Consider the following 14256-nt stretch of genomic DNA (forward strand, 5'->3'; position numbering starts at 1 on the left):
AAAAAAAGAAAAGAAAAGAAAAAGAAGAGCATTGCCTCAACACTCACACTAATGGCAAGAACTTTGCGTTTTTTATTAGCCACACAATACTTCTTCCATGTGGTGATTTGTGTGTGTGGGTGTGACAGCAGTATCTAAAAATTTCTAAAATAGATCTCTTTCAATGGCAATATGTATGAGAAGGAGGAAATATTTTGTAAACCAGAATAATGAAACCCGTTGTCATTCCTATGTAAACTCACCCTTTCATGTTTTCTTAAATAAAGAGATTTAAAAATCCATTGAGAAATCTGGCTTGAGAAGTTGCTAATATATAGTAGCACTATGATCAGATAGCCATTCTGTAAAAACCATATGGGAGTGACTTGTTTTTTTCACTCTGTTAAAAAATACTTGTACTTTCTCAGATCTGACCTATAATTACATAACAAAACAATTAAAATTTATCTTGCAAGTTGTTTTGTTTCCTTGCTTATCAGACCAACTCTTTTTAAGGCTTCCCCATCCTGCATTAATGGTAAGCCTCTGCAATCAAAGGAGTAAATCAAGGCTCTCCTGTTTTTTGGAGCTGGGAAGCAGGTAAGGAAGAGTGCAAGAGGAGATGGGAATGTAGAGAAATGCATATTGTTCCGAGAACTTTATCATCTGTGTAGTTTGTTTGTTTGTTTTGAGATGGAGTTTCCTGTCACCCAGGGTGGAATGCAGTGGTGATTCCGATCTCTGCTCACGGAAACCTCCACCTCCAAGGTTGAAGCCATTCTACCACCTCAGCCTCCCAAGTAGCTGGGATTACAGGCACATGCCACCATGCCTGGCAAATTTTTGTATTTTTAGTAGAGACAGGGTTTCACCATGTTGGCCAGGCTGGTCTCGAACTCCTGACCTCAAGTGATCTGCCCGCCTCAGCCTCCCAAAGTGTCATTTGTGTAATTTTACTAAAGTATGGCTTCTAAGATCTAGTCCAGCTCCAGGATTGTGTGATACCTGGAGGAAAACAATACAAGAGAAAACCCTGAAGTCAAAGCCTACCACTCTGTTCATCTTCCTAATCAGCCTCGTAAGTACAGTATTACCCTGCCATAAGGTATAAAAACTAGTATCACCGATAGCCAGTAAAAGTTTATTGAATTCCCTCTGTATGTACATGCAGACCTCCATTGTACTACTGAGAAAAATTATAGAGGTGTTTAGTCTCAAAAGAATGAATTTGGTAAAGTTAAATAGGGAAAAATGGGAGTTTTACAGGTAAGCGAACGTATATACTTGTGGAAAGGATTAAGGATTTATTAAATGGAGGGAAAAGCAAGTATAAAGGCACTGAGTTGAAAGCAAAGGCAGCCCTGGAAGAAAAGTAAGGTTACAAATAGCATTAGACCCTGTGAACTGCAACCATAGCTGCAAACCTAAGGACAGACCAAACGTATTCAGTATGCAGATTCTTACAGGTCACAGTCTTGATTTCATTTCTGATAAGATGTAATAAATACACATATAATCTGAGTCATTTATAAATATCAATCTCAATAAACAACATCTAGAGAAATACTTAAAAATTAAAAAAATTAATTTGGAAGGACATATCTTTGGAATGAAGCACAAATTTCTTTTTTTTTTTTTTTAACAATCGTTTGTGTGAAATCACTGATGTAAGAAAAGAGGCTGAAATAAGACTTCTGAATTTATCACTAGCTTAACTAGGAAACCTACAATCAAATGGAATTAGAACTTGAGTTTGAGAAGCAGCATAGTCAAGTGCATCACAATGAAATCCAAACTAGCCTCCTTAATGGAAGAGGAACCTTGAATAACCTCTGTGGCCAGAACTCACTCATTTGTTTATTTGGAGTTGCTTGTTTTAGAGAGACAGGGTCTCGCTCTGTTGCTCAGGCTGGGGTGCAGTGATGCAATCATAGCTCACTGCAGCCTCGAACTCCTGGGTTCAAGTGATCCTCCCACTTCAGCCTCCCAAGTAGCTGGGAATACAGGGTGTGCTACCACGCCTGGCTAATTTTTTGATTTTGTAGAAAGGGGGTTTTGCTATGTTGCCTAGGCTGATCTCCAACTCCTGGCCTCAAGCAATCCTCCTGCCTTGGCCTCCATAAGTGCTGGGATTACAGGCGTGAGCCAGCATGCCCCACCTACTCACTCATTTGTGAAGTGAATAAAATAATTGCTACCCACTCTGATCCTTACTGTAAGGATCAGAGTGACAGAACACTAAGAGCCTAGAGTGGCATCCATTATATGCTATACCTCAAAAGGTTGTATTCATTATTATGTAGTCCACTTAGTCATTGGAGCAACCTATTCAGCTATGCAAGAGAGTAATTATTCTTTTTAGAAAGGAGAGAACATATAAAAATGTGAAGGAATCGCCCAAATTCTAGAATTGGACTGATACTTTTATCTCTTGACTCCCCAGTGCTCTTTTCTCATTAATATAACTAGCAAAAATGAATTAACTAGCAAAAATGAATTAACTAGCAAAAATGAATTAACTAGCAAAAATGAATTACAATGCAAGCTCCAGTTCAGTTTCTCTTCCCCTCTTCCCAATAAAAAGCTCTTATTCTTTCTTTTTTTCTGAGCAAGTAAAGTACATTTACCTAAGGAAGAATGTTGTATAGTGGTCTCCAAAATGGGATGCATAAATTCCAAAGGTGTGCAAGAGGATCCATTGGGAGAGAAAATTTTAGAATATTTAATTATATTTTATTTCATCTTTCTCAATTCATGTTTTATATATCAAATAATTTACTTGGAGTAATAGTACGGGAATATATATATCTATAATTTCCAAATGAATTAATATTATTTTGTTTGTTTGTTTTTGAGATGGAGTCTCGCTGTCTCCCAGGCTGGAGTGCAGTGGCGCGATTTCGGTTCACTGCAAGCTCCGCCTCCCGGGTTCCCGCCATTCTCCTGCCTCAGCCTCTCCGAATAGCTGGGACTACAGGCGCCCGCCACCACGCCCGGCTAATTTTTTGTATTTTTAGTAGAGACGGGGTTTCACCATGTTGACCAGGATGGTCTCCATTTCCTGACGTCATGATCCGCCCGCCTCGGCCTCCCAGAGTGCTGGGATTACAGGCGTGAGCCACCGTGCCTGGCCCACCCAAACTCTCTCTTATTTTCAAACGGTCCCAGAAAAAATGAGAAATTTTCCCATTTGTAAGAACTGCGATGCCAATGGTATTCCACTGTGGCATTTAATAGCTTTGATGATAAATACATCTTCCTGTTTAATCCAGAATCCTAGTGCTGTGGCTTAAATAAATCTTCCCACATTATCTTTTCCATAAAGATTATGTGTTTTTCATGGGTTCTTGACCTCAGATTTCGAAACCTTCTAGAATTGCATGCAAAATGGTATACGTTGTTACATTTTCCTGGGGAAAAGCTCTTTAAATACTTTAAAGTGCCCCACAAAAAATGGCTAAGAAGCACCTCTCAGCATTTAATGCTTTTATAGACCAGGTTACTTTTCAGTTATATTTTTTCTAGTTTAAATGTTCTGAATGACTTTGGCAGAGACCCAACTTTACATTCTGCAGAGCCTCTCAACTTCCTCCAGCCAGTCAGCTCCAAAGATTACTTGGCTGTATACCTTTGGCTTACCTTCTGTTCAAAGATTCCCTGGCACTTTGCTGCCAATTGCTTGGAAATTCCACTTATTTTCCTTAGATTTTTCTCATAGCTTCTGTTTTCAAGTACTCTAATTATCACCATGCTCACTCTCCTTGGAGTCATATTACTTGCAGACCTCAAACTAATTTTAGTACATGAATAAGAGTATGATAAGTGATGAAAGGGTAAGAGAATGAATCTAACCTTTAGTGTGAGCCAGGTGTTTTACATATGCTATCCCTTTAATCCCTGAAACCACCACATAAGTAGATATTATTGTCATCCTCTTGCTCTCTTCTCCCTGACATACAAGTAAAAGGTACTTTGTGGCCTAACTCAGTGGCCCATGCCTGTAATTTTAGCACATTGGGAGGCCAAGGTGGGCAGGTTGCTTGAGCCCAGGAGTTTGAGACCAACCTGAACAACGTGATGAAACCCTGTCTCTATAAACAATACAAACATTAGCCGGGTGTGGTATGTGCTTGTAGTCCCAGCTACTCAGGAGGCTGAGGCAGGAGAATCACCGGAGCCAGGGATGTCAAGGCTGCATGAGTAGTGATTGCACCATTGCACTCCAGCTTGGGCAACAGAGGAGACACTGTCACACACACACACACACACACAGACACACACACACGATACTTTACTATAAATTCAAATAGAAACACAAGTTAATTTCATTGGAAATATTTATGCCTATAGTTATTCATTCTGCTTCAAAGAATGCTTTCTAAGAGAAGGTAAAGAGTAGAAATTCGGTAAGGAAGACATCATTCCTACTATATTAAGCCTCTTGAAAATAAAATCTTTGTGTTTTTTTCATATTCTCCAGAAATAAGAGTGATGCTTGGTGCATAGGAGGCACATAATAAATGTTGAGTGAATAAATTGATTGAACACCTACTATATCACAGAATATACCTTAGGAGGCAAGTAGCAAGTAGTATACTCTCTATCTTATAGTTGAAGAAAAGTCTCAAGGAGATTGAGTAACTTGCACAAGATCACAAGCTGTAAGTGGCAGAACCATCAGATAAAGACACTCTAAAATTCTTATTCTTCCTGTGAACCATACCAATGACATGTCTTCTTTAAGCATTTAAAAAAAACTGCTATCATAAACAGTTATTACAAATACCTTGGAAAACATTCAGTGAACAACCAGATTTAAATTACTAATTAGAATTTTTTTTTCTCAACTTCCCTTTCCTGACAAAGTGTGACTATGTGGCTTACCTGTGGTGACAAGATTGAATTTACATTAAAAGCATATAGGATCAATCTAAAAATATTCTAATATAACTGAAAGATAATTATTTATGCATGTTTAACATCCATAACAGAATACAAATTACCATGTTTTTACTCTGAAATAGTAAATGATCTGATTATATATGTAAGAAATGTGAGTATGCTATTATAGATTTTTCATATATATAATTTTTCCACAAGTATTCATAAATCCTCAGAAAATATATGTTAGCATCATTAAACATTTCTGATGGAATTTCTGAAAACCTTAAAATTTTTCTAGTTTTAGTCAGTATACAATTTCATAAAATTTGACCTAAGTTAATGATTTTTTTCTTTAATAACAGGCAATTTTGGGCTTATTTCTCTAATTAATTTCAAATCATCCATAATTACTCTTTTAAAAGTAATGATTTTAACTAACTATAAGTTTTAATTATTACATTTAAAAATACAGAATGCTTCATGGATTTTCTTAGAGCAAAGGTATTTATGTAGCTTATTGTACTTATTACCCACAGTAGTACCCCCAAAATTAAAAGTCACTATCTTGAATAGTATTTTAAAACACATAACTATATATAATGTTAAACAGTATGAACTTTGTCATTTTAACAATTTTTACAAAAGCCATTTTTAATAATTTGTTCATTATAAACTTCAAATGACTGAGAACAGGAGCAGGTTTAATTTCAATCATGATATTGTTTTATCTTAATGGCACATGTCATCATTGAAGCATAGCAATAAATTGTGGAGAAAATACAAGGAACATTTTATCTCCCAAGCCAAAATCTTCTGTGATATTTAAATGAATTCTTTGGAAATTTAGCTTATTGAATTTTTTATATTAGTGTCTTAATATTACAACCTGTGTTATTATACATATTATATATATATGTATACATACAGGTTTAAGCCAGACATTGTATTTAAATTATGAAAAATTGGGATCATTTTTCTGAGCTCAAAGAAGAGAAGATGATTTAATTTCAACAGAAACAAGGAGGTCCTAACACATCACATCACCATGAAATAAATATTAAATTAAAACAGAAGTTTTAGGTTTAACATTATCATCTATAGACTCACCCGGTATCCTGACCTCTTGACTAATAAAAAACCTTCAAAGTACAAAGGTAGAGCAGTAATCTTTAACCTTTCCTGAAAGATCCTGCGAGGGGCTGGTTTTGGGGGCTTCTTAGCCATCATACCGCTCTCTTTGGTGTGTGGTTTGGTTTCTCGTCTCAAACAAAATGAAATCTTCCTTGTGTGAGAGGAAAAGGCAACTGTTCAAAGAGGAAGTCCCAAATTGCTTTTTAACCACCAACAGGACACACATACACACGCACACACACGCACGCACACACACACACTTTTTTTTCCATTACTTTTTGTGAGGTAAGAAAGAACAGGTGTAGACTGACTTTTAGAGGGCAATGTCTGGGTAATCTACATGTGCTTAGATTTAAAGCAGCAAAATAAACAGAAGATTAACATCACCAGAAGATGAAAGAAACAGGTGCAGAGATTGTGAACTTCAGGGAGATATCAAGAACACAGTTATTCTTTCTATCTTTGTTTTTGTTTATTGCTGTCCATTTTTATTTGCAGAAGACGTGACTTGAATAAACTCTGCTTCATTAAAAATTACTTCATAGAATAATTTTATTAGTACTACTTCTGTTGGTTAAATATTTTAGGGCCAAGTTTTGTGTAAATAAAAAAAATAGTTCTATCTCATGCCCATTTGATTCTTCACTAAATATAAACCACAGTTATGGGAACATGGAATATGGATTTTTTTCTTTCTTCTTTTTTTTTTTTTGCCAGTAGGTATTCCAAGTACATGAGTTCCCAATGAATATTTAGTGTTGTTTTGAATGTGTCCTCCAAAATTTATGTGTTAGAAACTTAATCCCCAATGCAACAGTGTTTAGAAATGGGACCTTTAGAAGGTGATTAAGTCATGAGGCATCTGCCCTCATGAATGAATTAATGAATTAATGCTGTGGGAGTGGATTTCTTTCTCTTTTTTCAGAGGCAGGGTCTTGCTCTGTTGCCCAGGCTGGAATACACTGGTGCAATCACAGCTCACTGCAGCCTTGACCTCTCAGGCTCAAACAATCCTCACACATCAGCCTCCCAAGTAGCTGGGACTACAAGGCACGTGCCACCACTCCTAGCTAACTTCTTCATTTTTGGTGTAGACAGTATCTCCCTATGTTGCCCAGGTTGGTCTCGAACTCTTGGGCTCAAGCGATTCTCCTGCTGTGGCCTCCCAAAGTGCTGTGATTACAGGTATGAGCCATTGCACCTGGCCTGGAAGTGGGTTTTTAATAAAATCAAGTTTGGCACTTTCTCGCCTGCTATCACCCTCTCTTGCTCTTCTATCTTCTGCCATGGAATGATGCCGCATGAAGGTCCTCATCAGGTGCTGGCTGTGTTCCTTGACTTCCAGCCTGCAGAACCATGAGCCAAATACATTTCTGCTCATTATAAATTAGCAGTCTGTGGCATTCTGTTACAGCAACACAAAGGAGTCTAAGATATTTGGCAAGAAAATATCCGGCAGAGAAAGCTGTAAGTTTTCAAACTTTTATTTTGTTATTTTGTGCTTTCTGAGCTGCAGATCATTGATACTATGATTCATGGATGGAGTTCCCACAGTTATCTAGTGAGATTTATAAAGCTATACTGGGGCCAAAGTGCACTCAATGGTTGCACGTAGGAAATGGTCCTTAGGAGATTGGATTTGGCCTAGCACAGTGCAGGAAATGATGGGAGAAAAGAATATTAGAAGGAATTTTGATTTGTCTTACAGGGGTCCTAAGAATTTCTACAATTGCCTATTTCACACTCAGTATTTCAGAACTACTCTAGATTTAGAACAGCCTGGGCCCAGTGAGACCAGCCTATTACTAGAAATCAAAGCAAGCCAGGAGTCTTCAGTCTGATTCTCCTTTGCTAACGGAGAGACTGCATGGCTTTCTCCACCAGTATGGGTCCCACTGATCCTGCAGCTGTAGATATGGGATGCCAAATTGTCTACAAAGTGAGGTGGAACAATACAGACTGATTATCAGTAAGTTAGAGAAGAGTGTTCAGATGTATTATCAAAATGAAAACAGCTCGAGACAGAAATAGGGAGTTGAAGATCCAAAATTACTGCTTTGCTTTTGTAAGTTTAGACCTGCTTCTTGCTACCCAACCTTCCAATAATAAAATATAAGTCCAAATGAATTTTTTGAGACAAAAACCATAACTACTTTTAGTTTCAGTATACTAAGAAAGTGACTTGAATAACAGGAAAACCTCCTGATGAATATATGACCTAATCCACTTTCTTGGCAGCTGTTAGTTGTTGTAATACAGGGGGGAAGTGAAAGGAGGGATTAAGAATTGGAAAATGAAAAAAAGAAGCAAGGATAAAGAAAGATAGAATGCTCCTAGGTTCCACTCTTTTTCTTCTTTGATTCATTTAAAATTCAACCTAATCAAGATAGTCCCCTACTGAAAAGACTTTAAGGGATTCTCATTGCTTTTGAGATTCCTTTTTAAAATTTTTTTATTGAACACTAAATATTTATTGAATACCAACGATGGGCTCAAGCATGGCACATTGGTCCTTCATAGCAGGGCCCTTTTAAATAACTCCTCAAAATACCCTTTGTTCTGGTAATTTCATTTAGTCTCAGTTGCCTGAATACCCTATGATCTTCCCTATCTCCTCATACCTTTTCAGTCACTGTACTCTGCTTAGATGCCCCTCCTTCCTTTTTTTATATGGTAATGTCCTACTCATCCTTCAAGACCCAGGCTGAATCTATCCTTAATTCTGAAGATTTCCTAATTTCCTGAAACTTTCTTCAGCCCCACAAAAAGAAAGTTATTACTCTTATTTCTGCTTTCCCAAAGCACTTTGCACGATTTCTTTCTTATAGTATTTGTTCTGTTGTAGTTATTTGTATACATTCAGTATCAACAAGAAACAGTTTTTCCAAAGGAAAGATTGTGTTGAAGTAGGGGTTGGTTATAAGTAGATTGCAATATCATTTATTTACTGAATAGCTTCCAGCTAAAAAATATGATTCTAGTTTGGAGAATTATTAGCTTCCATTGTGACAGGAGTTTCCTTTTTTCTGATATATGTGACCATTGGTTGACATATGATTCTTGTGTTGCCTTGTAGAACAATCATGTTACTATTAAACTATTGGAGCCCAACATTACAGCCATCAGTAGCATCTGTGTCACAGAAGATTGTTACAGATCAGGTTTTATGGCAAATATAACAACTTTGGGTGAAGTATAAGATTTAACTCATATAAACCAAAATCTCAGTGCTGTATTGACTCCTCTATGTTATAAGGTCATCTGAGTAAAAATCCACATTTTTTACAATAATTGAGGAGCTCTAAAATACTTTTCTATCCATTTATTAGTACTGAATCAATCAAATCAACCAACCCTGCTCCAGTACTTCCACATTTCTGACCTTTGTTTTACTTAAGACTTATTGATGATTTATTGCCATATGCATTATAATTTGCGGTAGTATATTTTGAAGATATTTTAATTGAATACATTTATTTTACAACTCATACCTGAAGAATACAGCTTTAATTTTAGCCACTGTGTGAAATACTCATAGCTTATCAATGGCTGGTATGAATCCAATACAATCTTTATTATGAGTAAATTTTTTATTACTATTGATAGAGTTAAGCCACATTTTCTTTTTCTCTTCTTTTCTTTTTTTGAGACTGAGTCTTGCTATGTCACCCAGACTGGAGTGCAGTGGCATGATCTCAGCTCATTGCCACCGCTGCCTCCCGGGTTCATGCCATTCTCCTGCCTCAGCCTTCTGAGTAGCTGGGACTACAGGTGCTCACCACCACACCTGGCTAACTTTTTGTATTTTTAGTAGATACGAGTTTTCACCATGTTGGTCAGGCTGGTCTCGAACTCCTGACGTTAAATGATCCATCCGCCTTGGCCTCCCAAAGCACTGGGATTTACAGGCATTAGCCACTGCACCCGGACAAGCAGCATTTTCAGTGGAGAAAATGCACATTGTAATACCACAACTCCAGAGATTATCAGACATACAATATGGAGGGAGTTTTCTACTCCTTTGCCTGAGAATTACTGATATGGTGAGCCATTTTTACTCAGAAAATGTTTCCCTTAAGTCTTTTGAAACAGAAAAAAAAGGTGGGCAATCATTGTTACAGAAGTGATATTAGTAGCTCTGTCAGAACAGTTTAATTTGCTAACCCTTATAATTTTCAGTACAAAGAGTTGCATCTGGGATGATAAAAGCTTTTCCTAGTTATGTATTTTCAAACTATTTTTGTAGTGGAAAATATCACTTTTGTTACTGAGAAGTAGTTTTTGGATGCCAGGTAGATACAGGACACTGGTTTTCATACTAGGTAACTCACAGAATAATGGTAGCTTTAAGAGAAACTAGAAATTCAGAGTGGGGAGATAGTTTGGGTGGTAGAGGGATAATAAATTTAGTTTTAACCATTTCAAACTCAATGTATACAAAGGTTAAGTCTATATTTTCTGTTTTATTTCTCATCCTTCATGCCTTCCTTAGGGAATAAGGTGGACTGGTGCTTACCATCATTCCAAAACCTTCTAGTGTGCTTTTCTTTATTGCAGAGGCTAAAAAGATAAAATCTACATTTCTCAGACTTCTTTGCAGCTAAGATTGAAAAACATTCAACATGATTGGCAAGGCAGAAGGGAGGCAGGGTTCATTCTTATGCTGCCTTTGTTTTTGTTTGTTTGTTTTTTAAACTTCATTGAGAGGGGGTCTGGCTATGTTGCCCAGGCTGGTCTCAAACTCCTGGGCTTAAGCGATCATCCTGCCTTGGCCTTCTGGGTAGCTGGAATTAACAGATGTGAGCCACTGCACCAGGCAACCTTTGGCTTTTCTAACCAATAAAAAGGCATGTATGGCCTGTAGGCACCTAATTTTTCTGTGGCAATGTTATCAGAAGTCCCAATGTCTGATCACTAGCTTCATGGGTGTTGACAGTCAAGTCACAGACATCAGTTTGCTTGTGCATATCATCATATCATTTCAGGTAAGGTGTGGCTCTGGAGCCAGAAGCAGTAAGGAGGCTTTCTGCTCATGAGAGGATTCTTTTTTTTTTTTTTTTTGAGACAGAGTCTAGCTGTGTCCTCCAGGCTGGAGTGCAGTGGCACCATCTTGGCTCACTGTAACCTCCGCCTCCCGAGTTCAAGCGAGTCTCATGCCTCAGCCACCTGAGTAGCTGGGATTACAGTAGTGTGCCACCACTACTGTATAAGTATAGAATAAGCTACCATTATTCTGTGAGTTACCTAGTATGAAAACCAGTGTCCTGTATCTACCTGGCATCCAAAAACTACTCCTCAGTAACAAAAGTGATATTTTCCACTACAAAAATAGTTTGAAAATACATAACTAGGAAAAGCTCTTATCATCCCAGATGCAACTCTTTGTACTGAAAATATAAGGGTTAGCAAATTAAACTGTTCTGACAGAGCTACTAATATCACTTCTGTAACAATGATGGCCTTGCTAATTTTTGTATTTTTAGTAGAGATGGGGTTTCACCATATTGGCCAGGCTGGTCTCCAACTCCTGGCCTCAAGAAATTTGCCTATCTCAGCCTCCCAAAGTGCTGGAATTAAACATGAGCCGCCATACCCAGACTCATTGGAGAATTCTTATTGGTGGTGACTGACAGAGCAGGAGCACCATCATCTCAAATGCTGCCACTTTAAGTTCCAGCTCCCTTTTTGGCCTCATGCATTTCTAGGAAATCACTTCTCTTCTAACTACAATCAGCCAGAAAGAGCAGAGAGTAAAACAGATAAGACAGCTTGGGCACAGAGGGAGGTGGGGGGAAAGTCTCTTGGGTAACTGCCAAACTTCACCCTCATACAATGGGCCCCAGTAAAACAGTGGGCCTTAATAAGCACATTCCTTTCCCTTCAGGTGCACTAAGATAGGGAAGCTAAAAGCAGACTTGGGCGAGTATGCCTGCAGCTGCAGAAAGATGTATGGGAACAGACACACAGGTCTTCCTCCCAGATAAGCACAGCAAAGAGACACAGAAGCAGTACAAGCCTCTGATAAACTCTCCCACCCTGAATCCTTAAAAACTCTTAGTCTGTAAGAGAGTCTGCCTCTGACCTAACTTGGCCAGAAGCCCCCTTGGGTTTTCTCTGAAATAAACCTGTGTTTTACTGTCGAGCCACTTTTTGTGTTTCTTTCCACTTTCTTTAATTCTTATAGTGATTTCCGTAACGTGGCAGCTTTGTAATTGTGGTGGCTTCCTGATTGCAGGATGTCAGTATGATCTTGGAGACATAAGCATTAATGTCAGCTTCCCAGTTTTTCTATTTGTTTCGTAACTGTAGAAACATAGCTGCCTCTTAATGGCTTAGTTCTTCAATGTGCATTTGGGAATTATTCCTGAAAGTCCAAAATACACGTTTCTTCATCCTCTCAAAAATTTTATGAGCTGTTAAATGCAGGTAGCAGATCCCTTTTTGCCAAAACTAGCCATCACAAATTGTTCTTTTTTTTTTTTTGAGACAGAATCTCGCTCTGTCGCCTCGTCTGGAGTGCAGTGGTGTGATCTCGGCTCACTGCAGCCTCCGTCTCCTGGGTTCAAGCAATTCTCCTGCCTCAGCCTCCCGAGTAGCTGGGATTACAGGCATGTGCCACCACGCCCAGCTAATTGTTTTTGTATTTTTAGTAGAGATGGCGTTTCTCCACGTGGTCAGGCTGGTCTCAAACTCCGGACCTCAGGTGATCTGCCCGCCTCAGCCTCCCAAAGTGCTGGTATTACAGGCATGAGCCACTGAGCCTGGCTACAAATTTTCTTTTATGTAATTGAACCCTGATTATACCACGGTTCCCCATTGTCTATAGGATAAGTGAAAAGTTATCCTGACATTGAAGTTGCCCCATAATCTAGTTCCATTCTGTCAACATGAACACTTTTAAAATTTTTATTTTTAGTTTAAGAGAAGGAGTCTTGCTCTATTGCCTAGGCAGAGTGCCATGGGGCAAGCAGTCTTCCCACCTCAGCCTCCTGAGGAGCTGAAACTAGTCACATGCAATCACACCTGGCTAAATTTTTAAATTTTTGATTTTTTGTTGAGACCGGGTCTCACTATGTTGCCCAGGCTGGTTGTGAACTCCTGGCCTCAGGTGATCCTGCTGCCTTGGCCTCCCAAAATGCTGGGATTATAGACATGAGCCACCATGCCTGGCCGCACTTTTCAATATTAGTCAGGTTTTCTCTATGTCAACAGCACATCATTTCTGCCCTGTGTCTTTGCTTCTAGTTTATCTTCCTGTTGTCTCTTACTTTTAGGTGAATGATGGAGCCTCCAGAAAAACAAAACAAAACAAAACAACTCTTACTTTTAGGTACTGTCTGCAAGCTACCATTTTGGTATTTTATTGTTTATGAGTTTCTATAGACACTTGAATTTACAAATATGTTGTATACCCTATGCCACGTATACTTAATTTAAAATGACCCAAGGTTAGCAAGTAGCATAACAACTCACCAAAAGATGCTCACTCTGCATCATAAGTTACAGCTGAGAAGAAGGCAGGCACTATTCAAACTATTCTTGATAGCTTTCTTTTTTTCACAAAGAACTAAAGCATGTTTCCTGTCAGGAGCCAAAAATAAAAAAAGAGAAAACAAAACTGAGAACGAAAGCACTTTAATGCTCAATGTTTCTGATGCTTTGAGTTACAATGTGCTAAATAAGCATTAGTTTTACTATTTTTTCATTTCCCCATAAATTTATAACTGACAGCAAGAGACATGTTAATATTTTGATAATTTTTTTTTTTTTTTTTTGAGACTGAGTCTTGCTCTGTCACCCAGGCTGGAGTACAGTGGCGTGATCTCGGCTCACTGCAGCCTCTCTCCCAGGTTCAAGCAATTCTCCTGCCTCAGCCTCCTGAGTAGCTGGGATTACAGGCTCTCACCACCACTCCTGGCTAATTTTTGTATCTTTATTTTTATTGTTTTTAAGACGGAGTCTCGCTCTGTTGCCCAGGCTGGAGTGCAGTGGCACAATCTGGGCTCACTGCAAGCTCCGCCTCCCCGGTTCCCGCCATTCTCCTGCCTCAGCCCCCCAGAGTAGCTGGGACTACAGGCACCCGCCACCACGCCCGGCTAATTTTTTTGTATTTTTTAGTAGAGACAGGGTTTCACCACGTTAGCCAGGACGGTCTCGATCTCCTGACGTCGTGATCCGCCTGCCTCGGCCTCCCAAAGTGCTGGGATTACAGGCATGAGCCACTGTGCCCAGCTAATTTTTGTGTTTTTAGTAGAGACGGGG

General features: G+C 38.7%; 1 protein-coding gene across 7 annotated transcripts in view; it reads right to left on the minus strand.

Moving 5' to 3' along the window:
- Positions 1–13572, minus strand: part of STAP1 (signal transducing adaptor family member 1) — a 55318-nt gene extending 41746 nt beyond the window's left edge. For all 7 annotated transcript variants that reach the window (XR_004031711.1, XM_030818852.1, XM_030818848.1 and 4 more), the window contains exon 1: positions 13468–13572. Coding sequence is in view for 6 of the 7 variants with exons in the window: in XM_030818852.1 (XP_030674712.1) it covers positions 13468–13491 (24 nt within the window). In the remaining variant the exon portion in view is untranslated. The remainder of the gene's footprint in view (positions 1–13467) is intronic.
- Between the last annotated feature and the right edge of the window lie 684 nt (positions 13573–14256).

The sequence above is a fragment of the Nomascus leucogenys genome, chromosome 9 (genome assembly GCF_006542625.1).
Source record: "Nomascus leucogenys isolate Asia chromosome 9, Asia_NLE_v1, whole genome shotgun sequence".
NCBI classification, from domain to species: domain Eukaryota; kingdom Metazoa; phylum Chordata; class Mammalia; order Primates; family Hylobatidae; genus Nomascus; species Nomascus leucogenys.